General features: G+C 38.8%; 2 protein-coding genes across 3 annotated transcripts; one reads left to right on the top strand and one right to left on the bottom strand.

The window, feature by feature from the left end:
* Window positions 1–1,097: 1,097 nt before the first annotated feature.
* LOC145906704 (AP-1 complex subunit gamma-1-like) lies at window positions 1,098–9,260 on the bottom strand. Of its 2 annotated transcripts, none has more exons than XM_082994156.1 (19): window positions 9,024–9,260; window positions 8,843–8,967; window positions 8,546–8,687; window positions 8,363–8,459; window positions 8,224–8,300; window positions 7,513–7,638; window positions 7,021–7,200; window positions 6,751–6,806; window positions 6,171–6,284; window positions 6,022–6,105; window positions 5,821–5,932; window positions 5,235–5,378; window positions 4,844–4,918; window positions 4,215–4,342; window positions 3,415–3,670; window positions 2,524–2,824; window positions 2,039–2,187; window positions 1,610–1,708; window positions 1,098–1,239 (listed from the first exon to the last, which is right to left on the bottom strand). In XM_082994156.1, the coding sequence occupies exons 1-19, from the start codon at window positions 9,222–9,224 to the stop codon at window positions 1,138–1,140; spliced, it is 2,568 nt and encodes an 855-aa protein (XP_082850282.1). In that variant the 5' UTR covers window positions 9,225–9,260; the 3' UTR covers window positions 1,098–1,137. The 2 variants fall into 2 exon arrangements, with proteins under 2 accessions (XP_082850282.1, XP_082850283.1); XM_082994157.1 differs by having other exon boundaries at window positions 7,513–7,608.
* A 540-nt stretch (window positions 9,261–9,800) lies between these two features.
* On the top strand, window positions 9,801–24,707 carry LOC145907216 (uncharacterized). The gene is made up of 27 exons (XM_082994646.1): window positions 9,801–9,813; window positions 9,900–9,985; window positions 10,053–10,130; window positions 10,204–10,354; window positions 10,614–10,758; window positions 11,279–11,486; window positions 11,786–11,966; window positions 12,517–12,763; window positions 13,215–13,629; window positions 14,289–14,429; window positions 14,884–15,041; window positions 15,447–15,585; window positions 16,099–16,259; window positions 16,575–16,827; window positions 17,189–17,407; window positions 18,022–18,265; window positions 18,719–18,820; window positions 18,977–19,157; window positions 20,548–20,778; window positions 21,051–21,240; window positions 21,565–21,724; window positions 22,051–22,213; window positions 22,663–22,801; window positions 23,315–23,439; window positions 23,755–24,014; window positions 24,233–24,329; window positions 24,536–24,707. Exons 1-27 carry the CDS (start codon window positions 9,801–9,803, stop codon window positions 24,705–24,707), a joined length of 4,659 nt encoding a protein of 1,552 aa, XP_082850772.1.
* The last annotated feature ends 1,395 nt before the right edge of the window (window positions 24,708–26,102 follow it).

Below are 26,102 nucleotides of genomic sequence, written 5' to 3'. Positions count from 1 at the left end.
CTGTTATAATGTACGTCATACATTCATTGCACTTTCTTTGTGTACAAACCTTTATTGCGTTTGTGACTAATTGTTTAAGTCGGTTGAAAGCTCTTCAGCAATTTATCAACCTACTGTAAGTTTGCTAAGTTATAATTTTATTGCTTCACGCTACCCGTTTTTGTATTCATGCGTTATTTTCCTTGGGGCGCAGTAAAAAATGTGTTGGCAGAGCAACCTCAAACCACAGACCCTTACTACTTTGTATCACCACACACCAGAAAGACGCCCTCCAATACTTTGCACTTAACTTATCGCATGGACACGTCAACATATTTGGCAATTCGTATACACAATTTATTCACGATGTTTTCCACCGAACGCGTCGTTGTTCTCCAATAAATTAACCACGAACGGACGATTTTCATTGGTTTCTCCGCGGAAGGCGACAGATGTGCAGCAGATAACAAGATAAGCATAGAATAGATAGACCTTTACGCACAAAGGGCGAGAAGACGGTTTATACACAATGGATACTAAAACTTCGTCACAATCACAACTCTGTTTTTTGATTTGTAAAACGGCGAAAAAAACGATCGGTCGAGTGGTGAAAAGTGCGCATAACAGCAACGTAAAAAGTTATTTTCAGAAGGTTGAAATCCGATTTCAATAATATTCTCACAAGCGCGTGTAACCTCAAACAGAGAGGCATTTGGTCCCAAAATGTTTTGAAAACTCCCCAAACTAACGTTCAGCTGTTAATTAAAGCACCTTAACTGACAACCACGTGGAACAACTTTGGTATCATAGAGCCGTATTTATACTCAACACATTTTGACAACGAAGACGACCTAACTTAAAGCCTCGTTTTCATATGACGAGACGTTCAATTGCACGGTTTAAGTTATCATTAACATTCGAGCTACAATGACAGACGATCTAGTCGTACGCGCAAGGCCTCGTCGCACGAATAGTACAGATCTAAATGGTTACACAAACGCTAAATAAGTCTCCACCGCTAAGTTGTTGTAGTTCGTCGTCGTTTCAAGCTGCAGATTTCAAAAGCCTTTGCGGAAATCGTCGCAGCTAGCTTCGCTGGCATAGATAAGCGCTTGTGCAACCAAAAAACACAAAATGAAAGCGCACAATTTACGTCTATCATTGCCACATAGCGGTTGGAAAGTCATTGAATTCGCCCATTTCTTGGATGTTCTGTCCTTGAACGCTGTAGGAGATGCGCATTCTTAACCTTGGCTGGGCCTGCAAAGGGTGCATTTTATGTTGATAATATTTGCTACACAAAAGTGATTCTTAAGAGCACGTGTTTTTAAACACTATTCTTGTGGCTTTTATTGAACTACTGTGAAAATCTTTAACGCTCTTCCTGGGAGTACAGCAAAAGGATTATTCAACAAAATTACATATTTATATTGCTTTGCATAACATTGCAGTAATCTTTTGGTTTGTTGCATCTCAGCCCTTGTAAATTTTTTCTTTTATCTTTAGAATCTCAGCCATTGTTATTTTTAAACTGTTATGTTTTCATCTCTTGACAAATTTAAGGTTTACATTACAAGCATGTTACACTACAAATGGTTAAAAACCAAAGCATAAAATAATGAACACATACCTTGCTGGGGTTGTTGAGGCGAATTACTTGGGTGACCACTCCTGCATTGTTGGCCGCCACTTTGTTGCCACTTGGGGGCAGCATTTGAAGCTGGAATGACTGCAAGAATATTGGAATTGCTTGCTAATAAATGGCAATTAAGCTGAGGAATATACTTAACAAGCCCCAAAACCACTCCATTTTCACGAAAGGTCTATTTAAGTTTACATTATAATTTATGCTAAACTGAACTATGTGGTGGCCTCATTGGATGTGTCATAAATAATGTGCAGCAAAGCGTAAAGTCAGTGTGCATTTTCTTAAGTATTTCCCTGTCACCACTCACCACCAACTGAATGACAAATCTCTGGGTTAAGCATAAACTATTCCAAAAACCTTCGACATTTTCTGTGCAGAAAAAAAAAATCGAAATATAAGCCCGGTGCCAACCTTGGGTACAGCAGCTTGGAACACAAAGTTGTCGAACTCCACCATAGTTGTGTTGCTCGCAGATAGTGTTACAGAAAGGACAGTTGGTGATTCACGATTGAAATTAAAGATGATGTGCAGACCAGCTTTGTTAAAGGCGGTCACTCCAGCTGAAAGCAAAACATGCTCTAACATGTTTTTTGTGGACAAGTTATGACATACATTTGGCTAAGTTTTCGCTTGCCACGGAAGGGTTTCTTTTTATTTAAATTTTGAGTTCGTATAAATGGTTTATAACCAGACAACTTAAGAGATACACTACTTGTAAAATGCTGTAAAAACTTTTGTCTTTAATATACAAAATAATTATTTCAAAGAAAATCCAACTAAAAATGAAAACATAATCAGTAAATATAAGCTTAAGAGTACAATTAGTTTTACGGAAACTGTGACTAGGCCTAACAATTCCTATAAGTGTCCACAAAAAAAATTCTTTAAACACATACTTTGTGGTGCATTGTTCATTGCTGCACTTGGAGCAACCATAGCAGAATTCATCAAATTATTCCCAAGAGAGAGGGGGTCACCCAGCATAGCTTGTCCGTTCATGGTGTTCTGGACACCATTCATTTGAGGAATTATAGGCGGTAGAGGAGCATTTTGAACAGGTCCACCAATTCCCAAGTCCAGTAGGCTGCTCAAGTCATTCTGAGCAGGCATTTGTGGAGCCTGTGCTTGTGGAACTGCCGGGGCAGTGGTTGAGCCTCCCAGATCGACAAGATCCAGCAAGAGGTCAACGTTGCTTTGCTGCAAAGTATTTGTGAAGGGTTTGTTAGTTTTGAAGGTTTGCATGGGAAATTGAGCATGCAAAATGTTTTCAAAAGTTGTTAAAAACATTGAAAAATGTGGACCATGTCAGGTAAACATCATGGGATGGGTAGCTAGTTTTTTTTTATAATAACCAATTAGACAAGAGATATTGACTGCTCAATGCCATGTCAGATTTTGACTAAATGCCCTACTAAAGATAAATTTAAATCACAACATTCTGTTGAAAGTCGGTATGATTGGAACCCTATATTTTGTGTGACAGAAAGAATTTCATTTTCCATTCTTACACATTAGGAAGTCAGCTGTATGTCCTGGCAAGTTAATCTAACACGGGAGTTCACTTTAAACCAGTATAAGTGATGTTATCATGGAGTGTTCCTCAAAGGTGTGGCAGACAAACACAACATAAGCAAATAACCGATTACAACTTTCCCTAGTCAATAATTTGTTATTTCTTTATTCCTACTCCTTTGTGAATCAAATACAAATGCCTCACAGATCGGTGGTTGGGAACCCATGATCTGACTCATGCAAGTTTGAAAAATCAGCAGACAAATACAGCCTACCTGTGCACTAGCAGCTGGTGTGGGAGACGCTAACGATACCGGTTCTGATGCCTGGGGAGCATGTACCAAAGATTCTTCAGAATCATCCTCATTTCCATTTTCAGCCTTTGACGGTTTTTCAAATTGTGGCATACGCTCAAGCACTCCAGGCCTAAGTGCCTCATGCTTCACAAATAGCTGGGTGTATTCAACGGAGCGTTGCTGCACCTCCAAGTCATGTGAGTCCATGTGCTGACTGACTATATGTTGCGATTCTCTGCACACAAGAGACCAATGGTATAAAGTGCAATAACAATAGAATTAGGTGTATTTTGTGAAGCAGATGGTTAAATACATTCCACATAAAATTTAAAAAAATGCTGAACAGATATTAGCAAATGTAACACTGAGCAGTGCTTTTGAACCCTTTTCAGTAGGATTTCAATCAACCCAATGTTGCACACTGCTTTTTATAATTTTATTTTTGTGTAATATTTATTGATCGTAAACATTAAAAAGTGTGCGACAATATTTGGGGGTGATGTCAAAGCAAATGAGAAAGTAAAAGGCAAATCCTAAAAATATAGACGGAATGGCTGGCAGTCTGATGATGGCCAATGTTAGTTGATCACAGAATAGATATCAACAAATGATTTTTTCGTTCACCCTGCTTCCTTTATTACCTCTATTAAAATGTTAAGCACCCAGAAGTGAACCATTCGCCCAAAGAAACACTGACATCTATAGGGTAGCTAGGTTACAATTCTTACTTATGACAATATTATTTGTTATGGAATGCTGTAGCTTTGTTACAAACTTACACTCTGTGTGATGGAAACCTTGCACTTAGTTTCATGACGGCATTGATAGAATATGATTTTGAAACATGGTTGGTCAACGAACTCTCCAATATCCTTCTTAGCAGATCAAGCACCTCAGCCTCAGTCACCTAAAGCAACATTTAGAATAATAACCGCGATAATTTTTATGAACGTTATTGTTTTTAACACAGGAAACATGCTATGTTGTGACATTAAATCTTTTACATACAGACATTGAAAGCGTCATACAGGAAACAGAAGTGTCAAATATTTGCCACACAAGCTTGGGATAAATGGATGTGACTGCCATTGTTTAGGAGATCGCAGCTACCCTATTGATTTTAGATAGTTGTTTATGCTTTCGGTCACCCATAAATATTCTGCATTGTGAAAGAAAATTTACCACCAGTGTTATGAGGTCAAAGTCCACCAAAAATAAGGTGCATCCCATTCAAATTTAAATCCAAAAATCCCTATCTGTTTTAAGGAACTAAAACCCCTGTTATTTTTAAATTGTGCTCCCATGCATAAAAAAACAACTTTAAATTGTATAGTTAATATATATTCATCTGTCCCATTATTTGCTACTAGATCCAAACATTAAACTTATGTGATACATATGTCTGTACCTCAATGGGGTCTTCTCCTTCATACCGGCCTGAAATCAGATCATCGCCATACTCGCCCAAACACCACGAAGCCACCTGGAGGAAATATAATTGTGGAAAGTTGTTACTAGGTTGCTGTAAGCCCAGTCAATGATATTTTAGTCAGCAACATAGCTATGAACTTAATTTAACTCTAAAAAAAAAAATTAAAGAAAAAATTAGTAATAGAAAAGATTTTGTCAAGTAATCAGGGCGATAACACAAGGAATTCTACAAAAACATTATTTCAGCTCTACTTTCAAGCTTGCTAGCAGTCCAAACTCATTTGAAACAAAATTAGATGTTGAAATTTATTATACCATGTAAGTGTTAAACACATTCAAAAAGTGTGGCAAAATATTGAACATCTCACCTGTGTAATGGGTTGCACAGTTAAGTCATTCATGTCCACCAGTGCTTGATACAGTTGTTGGGCAGCATACACATGCATCTTGTCGTTGGCCGACAGTAAATGTATAAGAGTGGGCACTGCATCATCCCTAACATGGTTACCAGCCTAAAACACAAGTAAATACAAATAGATGGAATGAAGAAACAGTGCAGTGGAGCCAACAGGTCCATTTAGGGGCTTATTAGCTCAGGTTTGTGTATTTTGTGCTAAACTCCATGCTACAAGACCATTCTGTGGTGTTAGGCCTAAGGGGGATTTGTCTGCAACATTCTAAAGACTTTATAGAGACATGGTGTAAGTTTGGAAAACGGACATTATAGGATATTTTTGTTTTCCTTCATATATTGCAATACCATATTCTTCACAGATTATTCATGTGTTGCGACAGATTTGCCAATAAGTGTTGTTTTCCAAATTGTACTGTTTATGTAACCACAAAAAAACAAATTTTACATTTAATGTCATGCAAAAAACTGTATTTTTAGCGCAATTAAAAAAGGTGTGTTTAAACTAGTGCTGGTTGCAACTTAGACAATAACAATCTAACCGTTGTAAGAACTTTAACCATCGTGTCAATATGCCACTTTGTATTGGGGGCAAATTTTTCGGCAGCGACAAATATTCCAGATGAACAATCAGATTTAAACTCAGCACTACATCTAAAAAAACAAAAGTTACAGTGCATATTTTTGTGTCACATTAGTTACCATCCATTCCCCCTCATTTAATCAATAACAAAATCACATACCTTGCCAGAAAGCTAAGTAATTCCCTCATAGTGCCTCTGACATTTTGGCTGTTAATCAGTGAAAAGCACAATTCCATTGCACGTCTGCAAATAAATGACAAAAAAATTAAAGACCAAGTTGTCATCATACCCAAGATTTATTATTTTACCGCAAAATTGATGTGTCTGGATCTTTCAAACAATCAAGAACTGTGGTTCTGTGTCTCTGCACAGCCGTCATATCGGTGTGAACTGTTCTCAACAGCGAGTTCAAAGCGACATATCTGAACAAAGACAAACAAATGTTCCTGTTATACAAATGTTGACAAACATTTACAATGTATTCCACTGAATAGCCTCTGGAACATAGGTTCTCAGCAAGGGGATAAATATCACCCTTGGGATAAATACTAACATGAATTTAGCTTCTGTGATGGAACTTATTTTGACATGTGAATTCATTCAAAACAATGTTTGAATTCCTACACACCAACAGCATGCTTTTACCAGGGAATCTAACAATGCAAGCACGTTGGCATTATAAGATTTCCAAAACCATGGGGGCACATTTTTGTTTACAAAAGTTACCCAGAGTAAAAAAAACAAAAGAAAAAGGTGGAAAACCAACTTAGAACACACAGTTCTACAAAATCTATCAATTGTGCAATTACAACCAACCATAGTATTTAAGAAGTAATTTAGGTGCTAAGTAAATTATCATGGAGCACATTTGCACAAAGCCTTTCTTACCTAATGTTTTTGTCGTTGTTCAGCAAAAATCGTCCAAGAATATTGACGGCCAGAACCTGTGTGGGAAACAATTACCCACTATGAATTATACAGAAGGAAATATAATATATATACTGCCTAATTAACAATAAAACAAGATAGGCCATCCTTTAGAATTCATCAGACTTACTTTAGGTTTCTTAAAGCTATGCAAATATGTGAATCAACTTGACTTACACTGGTATTACCATACACATGTAATAGACAAACCCAACAGAGATCAAGTCTTACCCTTAGGCCGCTTTCAGATTTTATGTCCATGATGGTCAGTACAGTTTCATAAAGAATTGCATTGCCGACATTCTTGTTTGTCTCTGTGTTGGTTGCTACTTGTGCCAAAATATCGTTCATTATCTCACTTGATTCTCCATCGTTCCTCCCAAGTATTCGCAGCAGACGAATGATGCGGACCTTGAATGTATTGCGTTAAATTTATTAAAAAGTCGTTTAAACATAGATAGCGGTCAGAGAAAAGAATTTGTATTTAAAAATGCCTCATGTGACAGACCTTTCCTACTATAGTTACAAGGTCGGCGAAGTTTTTTTCTATTTGCAACTTTTTACTAGAGTCAATAACCATAATGGAAAAGGTTAGGGATACAACACTGCCTTGCTTTGCTTGGAGAAAAATGCATAATAAATGTATATGAACCAGTATTTTGCACCACAAGGACAATTGGCTAAGATACCACTTTTGTAATTTTTTATTACTCATATAATTACCTGCAGGAAGGGATCACTAATTCCATTTACATCATGTTCAGGTGAATATCCTGCCATGATCAAATTCTTCAGGATTCGTACGAGTGTTGGCACAAGCTGAAAGCAACCACGTGTTCGAGAAAAATTCTGAGTAATTTAGGTAAATGAAGATATATGAGCTCTGGGTGGCAAAGTCTAATTTATTAAAGCAGCAAAACTGATTTGCGTTGTATAGAAATTAGCTGTGTGTGCTCGACAATTGATCCAACATGCTATTTACAGTGATGTGATCCTTGCACAATAAAACAGCATGCCACCCAGTTCAAAATCTGCAGTCTGCACTCATTGCTAAAATAAAGCAAGCCAAAAGCAAATAACATAACTAATAATTTGTGTGTGTAACAATCACTTTTTATTGTTTTCGAACCCAGGGCTTCTCAAACAATGGGTTGTAATTTGGGGTCATCAAATATAATTTTGGGGTTTCACAAAACAAATTGTCTTTGTACAGGCAATTGCCTATTTCATACAGTTAGTTGTACACTGGGGGTCACATAAAATTTTTGCTTTTGATGTGAGGTGGCAGAACAAACATAGTTTCAGAAGCCCTGTTCCAACCTAATTGATTTTTTTTACAAAATTAAAATGTTAATTCCACAAAGTTGATTTTGAACAATTTACATGCATAGTACATACATTCAGTTACAGCATTTCATTGAACACAGTTAATACCTTTTTGAAGTTATTCCTAACAGTTGAACTTTTTCTGCACATTTCAGTGACCAAAGCCACCGCACCAAGCATTACACCTGGTAAATATTGTACAAGGTTAGAAACCGCTGATGCTCAGTCAAAATTATGTACACCCTACCGTGATTTTTGTCAGTTAGAAGTGGTTTGGCCAGAGGAATAAAATTTTCCATCATTTCAGGAACTTTTCGAACAATTCTACAGGCACACAACACAGCCTGCAATATTCAACAATAAAAATTAGCAATGCCAAGAAGTTGAATTTTTTGAACATTGAACTTGTATGTAAGACAAAAGAAAGTACCTTTTTCTTGATATACCCATTCGAGTTTTTCATCAGCCTTTCAACATCAGATGCTAAATCCCTTGCCATTTCAGTTGAGCACACATTGCCAAGTGTGCACAGCGCAAGACTTTGCACATACTGAGAAGGATTATCCATGTCACTGAATAAAATAGAATATTTTGGCAAACATGCACCGCAAAACACCAACCACTGCAACTTCGTAACATAGTACATTGGCAATAAAATATAAACAGATTATCAACTACAAATGATTATTAACTACAGAAATTTTTTCATGCAAGTTATTATTGTTACTTTTTTAGTGAGTTGGTCATAAGTAGATGGACCTCTCTGTGCTCGTCCAACAGCAACATTGCACCCAGATATCCAATCCTTTTGTCAGTAAATCTCCCGCTTACAATTAGCTTCAATGCTTCCAACTAACAGACAAATTGCTAGTATACACATAGAAACTTTAAAAACAAACACTGTGTACCTGTCCAAAATGAGCTGGGTACCCAAGCATGTAGATGTACAACACTTTTGCGACATTTCTACATCGAAATATGTTATCTTCCTCGCGAAACCCATTCCTTATGTCGGCACATTCTTTTTGAATGAGTGAACGCTCATCAGCAGCAGTCTTGCAGCTTCTGATGCTTCTTATTAAGTCCCGCAGTCTATTAGGAACCGGCATGTCAAGTGAATGGAACAATGCCTACCACCAAAATGCAGATCTAAACAGCAATGCTTTTTGTAAAGTATAAACAACAGGAAATTTTGTTTTCTAACACCCAGTAAAACAACAATTTTGACCCAAAAAAGGGGGTTTATATACATCAACAAACTGCATGTGCTACAAGGTGAAATGATAAATTGTATTGTATTTATTTCATAAACCAAAATACGATACAATGGCAAATTTATTTCCGGGTATAAATTACTTAACTTGTGTCATACAAATTCCACACAACTGTAAAATTAGGCGAAAATGGCTACCAAAACTTTTTAAATCAATTCCTTAATACCCAAAATACGATTTCGACGTGCAACACACATGCCACAAAATTATTTCAACGTTCACCAGAAATGAGAACCGGTCAGAAATTGTGACATCACAATTGCAAATGCAGTCATGCAGAACGGTAAAGTTTATTTGCATGAATTATTTCGGTTTTTTATCGCAGAGAAAGTCCATTTTCACGGAACTGGTGTTGCCAGTCTCAAGAATTTGTTGGGACTGTGGTACAAACGAAATTAGGAAACGGTGATTATGCCGAGATCAGGTGAGAAGAAGCAGAATACCGGAACTACGAAGAAATTAACCGCTTGTTTGATAACGTTTGTACAAATTGAAGGTTTTTTTATGCAGGAAATTCTGTATCTTTAACCGAATTTCGCGTTTTGTTGAGAGACGAAAACTTCATAGATTACTTCAGCAAATTTACATCATTGCCGGTGAGAACGTTTAGCTGTGTTTGCTGTCAGGTCTGGTCTATTCTAACCAAATCAAAAACTGTTGCAGGCGTTTGGCCAGCTTGTGACATATGTCAAAGATTCTCAGGAATTTCTGTTGGATCCGTGTCTACCCGACGACCAATACGTGCGTTAAAACTACGACAGAAGTTGTCCAACGCAGAAGTGGTTTAAACTAAATCATTTCATACATTGACCAGGTCTTGAATCGCAATGGTCTTCTGGAATGGCTGTGGAGAAAGCGCTTTTCTTACTTTGTACGATGTCACCTTTACAACGAATACCACCTTGCGAGGCATTTGATAAACTATGATTTCATGAAAGATGACTGTCGCCAATTTAAAGACTCTGGTACGAACGAATGACGTGTTTTTATTTGTTAAGATATATTTTTCTATTCTAAAAAAATATCGAATCGTAGCATTTCGTGGTCAAGAAGTTTTGTTATTGATAAGCTAATTTGTAAAACTGTTTTTAACTGTTGTGAAAAAAAGCAGCAAGGCATAATTTTGTCGCCTGTAAATATTTTGTTTAAATAAATAGCTATGTTGTTGCACGGCAGTCAGTTTTCTCACATTCTCACTACTTGTTTCTCACATTTTATCACCAGACAAGCGCGTCCTGAACGAAGCTCTGCAGTGGGTCCTGAGAAAATGCTTCGGACGCGTGTCTGCTATGCGACGATTTCGACAGTTCCTACGCAAAACCAGCCAAGGTTACAAACTCTACCAGTTTTGGCTGGACACCGAGAGACTGTAGGCAAGCTGTTGTAGTTCGTCAGTTTGAGATTACTTTATGTAGGGTTTGCGTGTGCAGCTGAGATGGAAGTAGTGCATGTGGTTTTACGTTATAGTGGCAACTTTTGCTGTACAACAGTAGGCCTATATCAGTGTTTCCCAGACTTTTTTGTCCGCGGAAGCCCGCAAGGTTGTTTCAGTTTTCTTTTCATTTTTCAAACAACTCTAAAAAATGCAAGAAACGTCAAGTGAACATAAATATTCATATGAAATTCCTGTTGCTGCCAGGCATATTGCAATTAAAAATGTACTGATCTTCTGGCATAAACGAACTGTATTTTACGACGACTTCATCAGCATGTCTCGCCGCATGGCAGACGAAACGTTGTAAAATACAGTACGTTTATGCCAGAAGATCAGTACATATTTAATAAATATTCATTATAACTTGCTTATTTTTTTTTCCTTTTGGACTTAACTGCCGAAGATACTGCGTTTAGTTTGTTTGTGCATTGGTCAGTAAGTCTGTGTCCATAAGCTGCCTACAGATAAAACGGCGATCGCGGTCGGCTATGGACATGTTCAACAAGATCAAAGAGAAATATTTCTCCGGCTCCGGGGAACTGAGTTTTCCGCAACACTTACTCGACGCTGGGTGGCACCACATGCCCGAATCTTTTCAGAAAAATATGGGCGACGGTGACCGAAAAACATACGACTATACGTTTGCAGTGTTTTTGCAAAAGGTATGCGCCTGTTGGGTGTTGTTTGCGTTTAGCTTTGGTCAAAATTGCTTCATTATCTCAGTTGCATAATTTTCCAAAGATGAAAAAATGAAATTGAATTTTTTAAGTGTGAACCATTGTTTGTGGGCGTTATTGCCAAGAATTAATATATCGCCAACTGGTTGCTCTTTTTGTGTTACATTTTTTTATTTAGATAGAGTACGTTACTATGTACCCTGTGTCAGTATATGTTATAAAAAGGCGCCCAAAAACAAGCATTAAGCAATGGTAAGCCAAGTTTACTTTTTAATTATTTTCAGGTTTGCCTAAATCGCCTCTGCAACTATTGGATTGCCCGTTACGTCGTGGAGACTGAAATTCAGCCGCAAAACCTCCAGGAACAGTCGTACCTCTCACTTGCCATGCAGTACATCCGGTTCCGCATGACCGCCTGCCCAAGTTCCTATGATTTTGACGTCACGACATCTGAAGGTTTAAGCGGTACAGTTGGAAGCTAGTTCCTTTTGTCTTCTTCTTTGCTTTTAAACGTTTCTTTCGGCTCCAAAAACGTAATTAGTGGCTTAAACATCAGCGTTACAATTTTGTGCTTATTTTCTAACGTTTGTTCTCATGCGCACAATTATGAGGAAATTAAATGCAACTCTAGCGCTATTGGTTACCAAGCAGATCCGTTTGGCCATAGTGCGCTCCACAGTGGTTCGTCTCTGTTGTTTGGTACTCAGTATAGGGTACCCAACGGATTGACGTTGACCGAAAGGTACCACAAAGTGGAAATTAGTGTGCCTGCTAGTGTAGAAGCTAGCACAGTGCCACTTTAACAGCTGCTCTGACGAGACCTTACAAGTCGAAACAGTGCGTGTACACACGCTGTCTGCAGCTCGCCAATATTATGGCTTTTTTGCACTTAAATGCAACTTTTCATCGTAATTTAACGCTCATAACAATCCCAATAGCGTTTACTAGATTCCTGTTGCTGATACATTGTGAAGAGGAACCATACAAAAAACTTCAAGGCATGCAAACATTTCAGGTGTTGACGACGAAGGAACGGTCGAACGAACGATTCCCGGTATCGACATAGTAACGCCCGATGGCGACGTCGATACTGTGATTGTGAAGTCACAATTGACAATGGAAGGAGGAAAACATGCCTCGAAACACAGCAAAAGAAGAAAGACAAAAGTTTCGTTCGAGTTGCACGCCCCGCCTGGCAAATCTAGCTCAAATGAAGAAGAGGAAGACGACGGAGAAGAAAAAAGCAAGAAAACAAGGCGCAGGTCTTCAATATGACGTTAAAATATCGGGGTCGTTACCTTTTATGTCAGAAATACACATTTATTTTCACAGGTTTGGAAGCCGTATTGCAATATACAAATTGGAGCAAATCATGCCCTCGTTTTTTAATGTTAAAAATCTGCCTCCTGAGAACTATTCTCGTTGCCTAATCAACAAAACGTTCAGCTTGGCTAACGCTGTTGTGCTTCAAAAGTCCCTTTGTTGAAATCGCATTTTTTGTTTTACGAAAATAAGATCCTCAAAATTCTATCTTGTATCTTCAAAGTACACATCTTAAGGGCTGTCTGCCAGATTGTTTTTTTCAGTTCATACTCAGTAACTATACATACGGTAATCGATCGACAGCCTGCCAGGGTGGCTTGGTTCACTGATCCAGTAAAGTTTAAACTACTGATTTTTCTTCCATCTTCAAAAAAACATTATTCGCCACAGATCGAGACGCAGAAAACCGAGGGGTCGGCGCAGTCCCAGATCCCCGAAACGACGAAAACCACCCAGCAACGAGGACGAAGAAAAGATAACTACAGGCTTCCCACCGCAAGAGGGCAGTGGAGGGTACGAGAGCGAAGAGGAAGACGGCGAAGAGGAAGAAGAGGACAAATCCGGGTCCTCCTCCGACAGCGTTGGATCTTCAGAAAGTTGGGAGATCGTCCAAGAAAAACCGACCAAGAACAAGGGGGGGAAGACATTTACTTTCAAGGAGCGCCATAGAAATCGTTCGCAAGCCACACGAAAGCAGAAGTTTGAGCAGCTGCTGCAAACTGCCACCAACAGGCGCACGAGCGTTACCGCCTCAACTCCACAAACCAAATTGAAAACCAAAGGAAGGAGGAAATCAGAACAAACTGTGAGAGTTTGGGTGAAGTTATTTTAAACGTACCACATGTACAAATACTGACAAAATGCAACTAAATGCTTTGAAACAAATCTTGTATACACATTAACAACAAGTCAGAAGGAAACTAAATCGTTATAATAGGTCATTACAACGAAGCACAACTACCGAAAATTTTATTTCTTTTCATGTATATTTTATGATTAACCACGCAGTAGGTTCGAATATTGTTCAGGGCTATACCTTTTCGTGCTTATTTCTAAGATTTCTGTTTTTTTTTTGTTTGTGTACTTAGTTTGTTAATCAGTTTATTTTCTTAATCCTGTTACAGGTTAATTTTAATCTTAAAATTTTAAATCGCAAGAAATTCATGGAATGCAATGCGAAAAACCATGTAATAAAGGATTACAAACGAGTCATTGACCACAGCAATATTGCCCTGTAGCTCAGTTGGTAGAGTGCTGCTCCTAATTAGCCCTGGTTAAGAGTTCAAACCTCTCCAGAAGCTTAATTTATCTGATCTCTCTGCGACTTGTCAGAAAAAAGTGGCTAATTCAGCTGCAACCTAATGATCGTATATAGGCTGATGGCAAACTGACTGTACAGCGTCATAACACGCACTCCACTTGTAGATGACGTCATGCTCTCTTAACTTTCCTCGCGTTTTTTAGATCTTGGACAACATGTTGGTTGATGACATTGAACTAGGAGGTACATGGGAAACCACCTTGCCCCAATCTGAACCGAGCCAGGAAAAAGCTCCAGGGAGTCCCAGCAACGCTGAACACATTGGTGGAAAGGCTTTGCTAAAGGTGTTTGAGTTTTTCTGCTGTTATGAGGCGTTGTCTGCTGAACAAATTTCTTTTTAAAACATTTCCAAAAAAACATAGATTTCTGCCAAGCTGGATAGAAGCTACTTTTTCCCACAGTTTAAAGCTGGATATGAATAATAACTTGCTCTTACGCCCCAGTGTATCTTGACCACAATACACCCGCTCCTGCCGCTTAGCTCCCTTGTGGCTTTTTATAGGTGGGACAAGTGGGCCCGGTACGCCCAGGGTTGTGAGTTTAAACGTCACCAAGAGCTTAAGTTTTCATATCTTGTCCCGACTTATTGGAAAAAGTGGATTTTGTCCTGCTTAGTTGTGCTGACAGTAAACGCATTAAGACTTCTGAGATAGCCAACTGCAAAGGGTCCTTGTCCTAATACAAAGCATAATACATTCTAGATCTGAACAAGTTCTGATAATGAACACGATTTTTTAGGCGGCCTTGAAGTTAAGCGGAACATCGAGCCCGAATTCTGAGAATGAAGGTTTCTTGTCACAAGGCAGCTTGTGGGATGTGGGATCTGAAGCCAGTTCAAAAACCTCGCGTCGAAATTCCGAAGCCTCGGACTTTGAGGGGAAGTTAGGCGGAAGCAGGTGACGTTTTTGTAACTCATCTGACCCATTATTAATCACCTTTTCGGTGATTTCTTTTCTTGAAAAACTTATTTTTAAAACTCTTCGGCAGTTGAAGTAACGCTTCTTGTGAAAGACCTGTCGAACCCCTCGCTTGGTGATTGTGTAACTGGTAGTTAAAAATCCCGGGCGACCACAGAAAAAATTCAGTGACAAGGCAAAGTTATTTGTGATTTTTAGGTTTCCTATTTCTCTGCTGATAGCTGTGTATTAGTATTCTAGAGGGGGGAGGCAATGTTCCGTTTTCACTTTTATCCGTGCGCTCAATCCTGATGGAGATAAATTCTTGGTTATGATTTACTAATGCCGTTCACATAATGTTTTGCAAAATGCACGGAGTCGATTAATCTATTCGGTTTTCTCAAGAGTCCTTCTCTCGAAATTGTCTGGAGGAAGAAGAGCAAGCAGGAAAGGATCGCAAGACTCAATGGTTTCCACGGCTACCGCAGTTCACTTGCTCAAGAAGAGAAGAGCCAGCGTAAAACCTAAACCTAAGAAAACAAAGGTGAATTATAAGGGGTCGGCCAATCGTCAGGGATTGTGTTGCGACAAGAAGAAATGATAAGAATGGCCTAAATGAGAATTCTGATGAAGATGATTTTTTTTCTGTGAGCTGCAGACAGATGGCCACAGTTTCGACCTGTAAGATCGCTGCTCACAGAAATAATATTAATGGCCCCACTTTGCTTACATATATGATTTTTTTTTATTGCATTGCTATTCTTTTTAGACAGAAACTGAGGATGCCAAAATGATTAACATTTATATAAATATACGGTCGTGGCGCTATGTTGACTAAAAAATAATAACATATTTTTGTTTTTATTTTAAGTGATCAGTATGTTAAGATAATTTGTGATTGGCGTGCGGCGTTCAAAATGTTACTGACCCCAGTATTAATCTATCCGTGTCGACAGAGTCCGTGTTTCTTCTCTCAAAACGTATTTCTATATCGAGTTTCCACGCCAATACGAGGTCTGCACGTTCGGGTGCGTTTTGAAGGCCTGCCTTTCCATAGGTTACTACATTGACCTTCAGTCTATCTGGAGACGGCCCAGCCCAAAACACGAGGAACCAAACCGTGGAGGAAAAAAAGGCAAAAAAGGAAGAAGAAAAAAAGAAAGTCCCGACGAGGATTGCGAGCCGGAGAAAAACTGTTTTTAAGACTATCGACAAAATGTAAGGAAATAATGTTTGCGGCTGAAAATATATATATGGACCTCGTCAGCATAAAACAACAAAGCACTCATCTTCTCGTTCGCCACTTGTATCATATAATTAACAAACATGCGATAAATAATGTGTTATTCAAAGCAGCAACACAGGTTGTATATTTTACTTCGCGTGAGCCTAATTCACAAACTTCAACACGGAAGGTTTCTGGTTAGTTAAATAACTTGGTTTATACGAGCAATGTCTGACAGTGTTTCCCAAATAGTGCTGCATTTCGTATAACAGCAACCACCTGTCCCTGACCAACCAAATTAAACGCAGATCTACGTTAGTGCAACAGACTACCAAAACATACACTCTGCGGGATGACCACGAATATCGGAGCATGCCGGAGAATCAAAGGGTCATCTGGGCATTACAGACTGACCACGCGGCTGCCAATCCCTTTCGTCAGTTTCTGATCAACACTGACAATGAGGAGATGGTAGATTACCTCCGGTTCTTTCAAGACGTCGAATGCCTCAGATGGGATTACAACTTCGGCACGATGAACTTTAATGATTTTGTCGTTGCGGTACGGTATAATAGCCTACATATTTGGGCGATCGTGAATTGGAATAAAAAATATGAAATCGGAAAGTTTAGATGGGCTGACACTTCGGATATAAAAAAGCACTGGTCTATTAATATTTCTCATTTCTACCACACTTTCATTTAAAGTTTAGTTCATTTCTTAACACATCGTGTGAAGTAAGGGTCCTCAACCATAGGGCTGAGATCCGTAAGGCGTTTGTAACCGGTCGGTACAGGAGGAAATATTATTGGCCACATAGTTTGAAAGAATGACACACAATGAATTTTACGGCAGTCATATATGGGTTATGGTTTGTCTAAAACTTTTGTAACTTAAAATGTGATACGGAAGGTCTTCTCAGATACGGAAGGTGGTGAGGAACTATTTTCTTCCGCAATCTCCCTACCGTATCGAGTCTCCCAGTCGACTCCGGACCGCGGTCATCCAGGAAGTGATGTCTCCGGAGCTCCGCGAGATGCCCTGGGAGATGCGGAAGCTACAGATGGAAGTTCTCGAAGATCTTAAGCTATGCTTCGAAGCGTATGTACAGCAAGAATTGCAGTCGTTCTATAACGCAGCTGTAAGTTTTAGAATTTTGTCTACTGTTTTCTAAAAATTGTCAACACGTCTAAAACTGTGTGTAGTTAAAGTTTTGTAGTGTACAGTGTAGTTAACGTAAATCGTTGTGTATAGTTATGGAATATTGATGTAACTTGCCAGCGTCGGATCACCAGCTGAGTATGATGTTAACTGCGCATTAGGAGTGTTTTGTAGTGTTTAACTTTCAATGTTTATATATAGACTGATGTATATACACGACGTGCGTGGTTGTTATGATTTGACCAGTTATAGGCAGACACGACCTGTTGACAATCTTTCAATTGCAGTTTGACTTCTGTTTTCTTTGTCACATTTTAACTTGCAAGCCACAATTTTGTGTATACGCTGTTTGATAACATTTGAGTTTTACCCTTCGAAAAAAGCAAAATTACTAAGAAAGACTTCAACTTTCTGACGACTATACAGTAGCCGTCAACACTCGGGCACCAAACTAGGTGCAACTCGCCGGGAAGAAACCATGGTTGACACTATACGGCCAAGCAAACATTTAAACCAATGATGCCGCCAGGCTCTCTCTATTGCTTATACACGAGAACTTTCATTTTCCAATTCGTCCTCGTACATTTCGTGCAGGCGTTTAAAACGGACGACAACCTGCCGAGGAGCAACCCCCTCCAGTGGCAGCTCCCAGGACAAGGAAACTTTCTAAACACAGTCGTACACAAGAGAATTCCGGATGCAGCTCCCTTGGCTCCGCGTCTTCCTGGGAAAGAGGAGCTCGGGAAAAAGTCCCAAAGGACGCAAGAGGAGTTAAAGTTGGAAATGAGCAGAAGAACGAAGAGAGCCCAGAAATTGGTTATCGAGGGCCATCTTCCTGGTTTGTTTCATTTTGACTTAAGTCGTTAATTATCCTCTCTATCCAATATCGTGGTTGGGACACTTCTTCCTTTGTCCGTAACTAACTTAAGATTCTGATTACAATATAAAATAACCTCACGCCAGAAGAACAGTTTTTTTAATTACAATGCCTGGCAGCAATAGACAAGTGACGTTGGATAAAGATTGATTTCTGGAAGAAATTGTTGAATGTTGTTAAGTTTGTGATGTTGTTTTCTTAGTAATATGCTCGGTTACTGTGCGCATATACGTGCTACGTCGATTGATAAAAAGTTTAGTTATCGTCAGAAGGACAAAATAGTATCTTTGAAATTTAATGTTTTCCTTGCTTAAAAAACCCACACGTCACCGATTTTGAACAATTTCCCACCATTTAAAGGAGTTTCAACCAAGTTCAACAACCATTTCGTCACATCTGGTTTCTATTTTGCAGCTGGTCGAATTCTTCCACCCCCACAAGAGTGTGATGAAGATTCGGAAGACAGCGATGCTAACGGAAGGGTTTTTACTCCCCCGAAACCCAAAGTTATAATAGGTACAGTTTTAGTGTAAAAGCTAGCAAAGTGCTGCACTGATGAGACCTTCTAGGTCGAAACGAATTCTGATAGTTTTTTTTTTGACCGCACCGGGATTTGAACCCAGGACATCCTGGGCACGGATAAATGATGAGACCATTTGTAATTACTCACAGCACCACCTGTGGACACCAAAGAATTGGCTTCGCGCTCCTTGAGGCAATACCCAGATGGACGAAGGACTGCTGTGAGTCAGACGAGCACCAAGTTCGTGGAAAAGCTTAAACAGCCAGCCACCCTTTTCCGTCCGATAAAACGAGGAGGTCACTACATTAAACGCCCGCTCATCCGACCCCAGTGAGTGCCGGTCGAGTTTTTGTTTTTTTAAAGCTTGCCGAGAAAAATAATGGCAAAGATTCTGGATGATTGTGGCCTAGTCCGACAGGTAGCATTTTTGCTTACTTTCAGACAACATATCGATATCGGAGTGTTTAATATCCACTTCAGGATATTACTAATATCTATGCATTGTTTTTTTTTTATTTGAATAACATCTGTTACATCGTTTAATTTTTTTCTTTTTCGTCGCACTAGGATTGGTATACTTTACATATGGGTCGGGCGCTACGACCCAATTGTCCGTTTTTTTATCATTGTTTAATAACACCGGGATTCGAATCCACGTTATCCTGGCCACTATTGCCGATTAGGTTTTACTTCTTGGTGTATGGATATCGCGTTTAACCGATGCCAATTACCCGTCCGATTGAACGTTGCTTTAAAGTGCATATGACACGTAAAAATAAAACATGTTAATATTCAAACTAAGAGATGTTCATAACTTTAGAACATTTTTGGCGAAAAAAGTAGCTTGATACGACGACTGGTTTCTGAGATACAGATGATCAAAGTCGCATTTTTGCCGCTGCGAACGAAATCGTGCGAAAGCGAGATATTGTTGCGTGACGTCATAGAAGGCGCTTCGATCGTGCGCGAGTGCTGGCAGCAAGCCTTATGCGTAGGAATGGAAAACATTGTAAAACTGGTTTAAGCATAATCTTGCATTAAACAGGGGGACAAAAAGTGAACAAGTGCAACAAACGGATTTTGATGTTAATTTAAGCTGAAGACAGGTGGCCGCTGTTTGACCTATTATGTCTTATTTAGTTGTGTAATAACAAAACAGTTACTGGGACAGGGTGTTCTTGTTGTTACAGCATTTATGATCGCTAACGTGATACATGAACTTTTGAAAACACGACAGAGACAAACTGTTAGTTTAGCATTGTCGTTTTGTCCACTCACAGTTATTTCGTTTCTGCTATACCCTATGGTCTTCCGCTAATTAGGGACAAATAAGCCTTTGATTCGTGACGTCACAATAACAAATTTTTGTGTGATGCAAAACCCTGTCCTGACCTTTACGGTAACGTAATCTGTGGATTCTCCTATGTTTGAAACTATTCCATATATGCAAAAAAAGGCGCCTTCTCCTATCTAAACAATGCATTTTTTCAACGCATCCTTAGCGCAAAAGGTTTACGATTTTTGGTCGCCGTTACTTTTCGTGCAGTTTTCTAAATTTTTTAGTTGACGGAGAACCGTAAAACTTTGGATATATGTTTGTTGTAGATGTACCTTTAGTTTTACGCAAAGTTGTCATGGCCGTGTCATATGCACTTTAAGACCTTTAAAAGTTTATACCCCGCAGTCTTGCTGGCAGCATTTACAAAAAAATCCTTTCCAGAAACTTCGGTGATGTCCTACGCGAACAAACGCACCTCGAATTTTTCAAGCGCTACCTCAAAGCCTATCGTGCCGACGCCCCAATCATATTTTGGGCGGCGGTAGAAGTGATGAGGAACACTGAAAATGTGAAAGAACGGCATAACAAGGCACGGATCATGATCAAGCGTTATTTCCACAACCCGAAAATGCAGGCATACAAAATGCTTCAGTGTAATGCAGATATAATTAGGTTTGTAAAATATTTGCTGGATTTTTTGTGAACAGTCTTAGCCCTGGTTGATGTACACCGGCTGCAATAATCGTTACGCCCAACACAGTAGTTTATTAACTCAAGCGAATCTACTGAAATATTTTGAGCTGTTCTAAATACTTGTAGTCCGGTGTTTTATCATCAAACAACAACGTCAATGAGATCATATGGTCAAAGGAAAAATAAAAGATAAACCGGCAACCCACGTAAAATCACGCATTTTTCACATCCACGCCTCCTGCGATTCACAGGGAAATCCCCTATCTGGATGTGGTGACGACGTCCATGTTGTACTCGGCACAGGCGGCCGTTGCGAAGATGTTGGAAGACCGGTGGTATCGAAAGTACGCTGACACATTCACCGACTCAATGTTTACAGGCGCAATCGATGACGTCACCGAAACGAACGTGAAAACCAATAAGATGAAACAGGGACATCTGGTGGGTGCTAGTGTTGGTGGAAGCCGGAGAATGGTTTAAATCCCATTAGTTTAATTTCCTATTATAACCTTGTGCGAGTTGTAATCAGTTTACTGGTTATAGGTCACATTTTCTTTGAGCCGACAACAATACCAGTATGTAGAGATAAGTGCAAAATACAGCGTATAATTCTAAACGCAGTAAAGTGTTCGAAAACATTTGCTTTTCTTCATGCTTAACATCCTTAACTTCGGAATTAAACGTATATAGTATGCTGTAAATGACACGCCAATAAAACTACATAAAGATGGCTGCCATGACGACGCCTAAAACTGTATGTTACAGAGGCGAGCTTGGACCATTTTCAACGACTTTATCAAGCGGGCGGCCATGTTCATGCGCTACATGAACGAGAAGAGATTCATGAACCATTTTCTGGAGTTCTTGAAACGGGAAGTTGACAGTGACGATATCGCAAGACCAGCTGATGACAGTCTTCAGTCAGGTGATAGCTCATAGTAACAATTTATGTAGTTCCCTTGTTAACAAATCTTATTTTTCTTGGCTTTTCAACTTTCATGGTCTTTGTGTAAATTTTGTGGTATATTGTGTTGAACCGACGTCTTTGGAAAATTTTTTTTTCATTACACTGTGCAATTAAATTGTTGTCGAAAATACATAAATGTAATCATATTTAAAGAAATGTCACTCATATAGAATCATAGGTACCAGAATTTTCAGATCCAAGAAAATTTAACTGCAGCTATATAAAGAGAGGGTTCGCAAATTTTAGTCGAAATGGTCTTTACGGACATTGAACGTAATTCTCAGATATTTTGGCAAGACGCAGCAACAATATGCCCTTGATTGACCTCTCGAAACCAACCGGCGAAACAGACAAAGACCGAAAATCGAAACAAAGAATTATCAACGGACAGCTGGTGACTTACGACTTGCTCGAGAACGATTTGAGATTTTGGCGGGAAATTCAATGGTGCGTGACACATCTTCATAGAAATCAGAGCTTAAGAATTTGTGTGGGCAACTGACGGCCCCGGGTCGCATCCGAGCCGCCAGAAAAACATCCTGCACGCAGCAACGTAAAAATAATCTGTGCAAAATAAGAAGATAGGTTAAATAAAATGCCCTAAATTCATAAGGTTTAACAACATCATAAACAGTGAAGAAAATGGAATACAGTTATTACAGAGCTTGACAGTGGCCCGCGGCTGTAGGAAAAGATATCGTCCCCTGATGTAAGAGCATAACAAATCCAAGAGCTAGTGTAGGAGAAAGTGCAAGTTAAATGTGTTTTCACAATAATAATTCGCAATAACACCTGTCAAGATTTCTTTGATATTTTCATATTTTTCGCCCAATTTACGCCCGCTAGAAATTCTAAAACACCACCTTATATATTGCCTACTCTTACTCTTGCGACAGCTACAAATGTATGAGCGATTGTCATTCGGCGAAGAAGAGCATGGGGGGTTATTCAGCTGAAGACCGGGCCTTGCTAAAATGGAAAGCAAAGCTCATCGTAAATTGCTACCTCGACTCGTCCATTCAGCCGTCTGTGAGGGTAGGTGACCAGTTTTTGTCGCAAGGCATAACTTACAAATGACCAAAGAACAAGTTTTTTAGGATAATAGTAAAATTTAAGCATCCAAAGTCATGGACGACTGACTACATAAACTGTTTTGTCGATATACCCATCACGCCACTTCAGTCATACAATATATAGTTTGTTTATGTCGGTGGTTCTTAACCGGTGGGAAATTATAAGTTGTAGGTGGGTAATTAGACTGAACCAAAATATACAAAAGTTGTTATGTTCTGTATTCACTGAGTATCATACACTTATTGGCAATTGGTCGATAGATTATAACAGATAAAGAACAAATGCAATAATTAAATTCCAAGTTTTAAAACTTTAATTGTAGTGAGAAAAAAGAATTTCCTTTAAACTGAAAAATGTCGGGAAAAAGGTGAAGAACCACTGGTTTATGTAGTGGTTCATCATTCCAAATAAAATGACTCGATTCGCGAAGTTTGTTTGCCGTCAAGTGTATTCACATTGAATAACGTTGTATAGGTGAACGTCCCACTTGAAGTTGCTGAGATAACGGTAGAATCACTTCACAACGACCTTATTGACAGGGGTCTGTTCCACGAAGCCACCATCTATGTTTTTCCATTGCTACTTACTTTTTGGAAGAAGTCAGTTTGCTTTACACCTTTAGTTTTATTCACCCTTCCTTGAAACTAACCCAGGATTTGTATGCGATAACAATGACCTACGCATTAGGTCGTGTGGGTGTTTAAACATACATTTGATTTTTTTTTAGTTGCTACTAAGATCATATGTTTGCTGGTGCTGACCGACAGATATTTATTGCCACCTACACATTTTTATACCCTAGCCCGCCTGCAGAATTAAACAAAATTCAATGGTGAATTTTGTCGTCAAAAATTTTTGTCGATTTGCGCTGTACTTTACAATGTCTTCAAATGTACTCAACACGATTTTTGTAGATTTTGTGATGAACATTATAAATACACACCGGTTCTTTCAAAGAAGTTCAGGCGTATCTATGGGCTCAAAATGACTCCAGTTATCGCGGCCGCCATGCGGCGAGAAAATCAAATGAAAGGCGATCGAAAGGTGGCAGATAAGAGCAAAGATGGTTCTATCGGGCAAAAGAAATCTACTCGTCTGTGTACAGCCGACTTCCCAAACTATCTTAACATGGATGCGACCAAGTTTAAGAAACGACGCGGCTCAGCGCATGGAGGTTTGTGGGTGAAAACCCAATAACGACGAAAACACAAGAAAAACAACATGTATAACGTTGTCTCATAGAACTGATTCTAACAATTTTTGGGCGTTACAACCTTTTTGCCAACAGTCTTGCTTTCTTGTTTATAAATCAATTTTGTTTATAAATTTATAAATTGTTTATGTTTCTAGTTTGATAAGTTTGATTTAACTTGAAACAACTTTTGGTTTTAGACGAAATGTGCCCACGACTGACGTTTTCTGTGAGCAAAGGTGTGACACTAGTGGAACCGGTCAAAGGTCGCAAGTATACAGTGATGAAAACAGGAAGGTAATTTATAGGCTACTATGTTAAATATGTTCTGTTGGGTGATGTTATATAGGCTATAAGTACAAGGTGCTATTATTTTTGAACTTTTTTTACATTGATATGCTGTGCATTATTTGTAGGCTGTAAAACCGCTTCAAATACTGCCTATTTAGGCATTTTATATCACGAGCAAACTTGTTGCTCATATTTCTGTTACTGTGTGACAGCCCCGATGTTCGAGTGGTGCTTGATTCTGTTCCGTCTACCAAGGGAAGCCGGAGATCGACTCCAAGAACACCAAAAACAGGAGCCCTGTCCAGAGTGGTCCAGCAGAGAAGAACTGGACTGGTTGATGTCAGCTTGCTCGAACAGTTTGCAAAAAACGCCAACAACAATTAGTTTCTATTTCGGAATATCACACTAATAAAAAAACCTACTGCATCAAAGGGGCCATGTTATCTGTGTTGTGACAACTGTTTCACTTTTAATTATTTCTTAGAAAAGCGCGACATCGTATGGACATGGCTCACGGCGATAACAACAATTGTTTCGCTGTTTTTTCTTCAATGCCGTAAATCATTTAGTTTGGTTACTCACAAATACTTAATAGTGTTTTTTTATGATACACACGAACTCGCAAATTAAGCATGGTTGTTTTTTCAGAATTCATGGCTGTTTTTCGGAGTTGCTTATGATAGTCATTGAATCAATCATGTCTAAAAGCACGAGCAACATGTCATTTAAATTATGTTCTTATGAACCCTTACGCTTGCATCACACTTCTTTTAAATTTCAATATTCACGCGTTCCAAGTATGGGTTAACACCGGCGGCCAAGTACAAATCATTTATCCAATACCACAGGGAAGTTTGCCTTGACAGCATAAAAGGAATACAAATAATTTTATCACACATATATATGTCGTATCACGAAGTGCGGGGTGCCATTTAAAAATAAATTTATGATAGCACGAACAATGCAAAGAACTGTATTTTGTATTTAGTTTATGGGATGTTGTTTCTAGTGATCAGGACAATGGTTGAACAGAAGAAGGTAAATTTCCTTTTTTTGTGGGGAATGTGGCCTAAGTTTGATAAAACCGTAGTGGACAGACAGTTGTTGAGTAGGTGCTGTTTGCTGTTTGTAACCAGACCAGTCAAAGTTTGCTATAACCTCTAAAACTGAAATATATTAATATTAATAACGTGCTGCTGTTAGGCCCAAAGGCAACAAGAAAATATATCCCTTTTCACAGTAGTGTAGACACCTTGCTTGTTGCATGTAATTTCAAAGTAATGAACGACCAATATTAGAAAATGGGTTTATGTTATTTGTTAATGTTGATTTTCGCAAAAATGTATTATGTGCTGGTTACGATTTAAATTCGGTTTAGATTATTCCCAAATATCATTCACCTACGACATTATAGTGAAGGTTTGCTGCAAATTTTTGAAAGTACAGACGTGTGTAACCAAGAAAACCTAGCAGACACAGATTTTTTCCAGTAAGGTCTAAACAAGAGTTAATAATGTAAACTTCAACAATAAAAAAAAATTCATCCATAAACACACCTAATTTATTCCCTAGGACTTCTAGGCTAGAAGTATACAAAAAAAACATATTTTGCAAGTTATTGTTGCACAATTGATGATCGCTGAAAATAAACCTCTGCACAAATTATGAACTTTCCAATCTGCCATTAGACAGTCAACTCACTACTTTAAACTCAATTTATCACCTCATCAGTCGTTTGTCAAACAGTTAACAGGTTGAAATCCAGCACTATTGCCTAAG

Source organism: Ascidia mentula, chromosome 6 (assembly GCF_947561715.1).
Source record: "Ascidia mentula chromosome 6, kaAscMent1.1, whole genome shotgun sequence".
Lineage (NCBI taxonomy): Eukaryota > Metazoa > Chordata > Ascidiacea > Phlebobranchia > Ascidiidae > Ascidia > Ascidia mentula.
The sequence above is the reverse complement of the archived record's forward strand: the minus strand, read 5'-3'. Positions and strand labels throughout refer to the sequence as shown.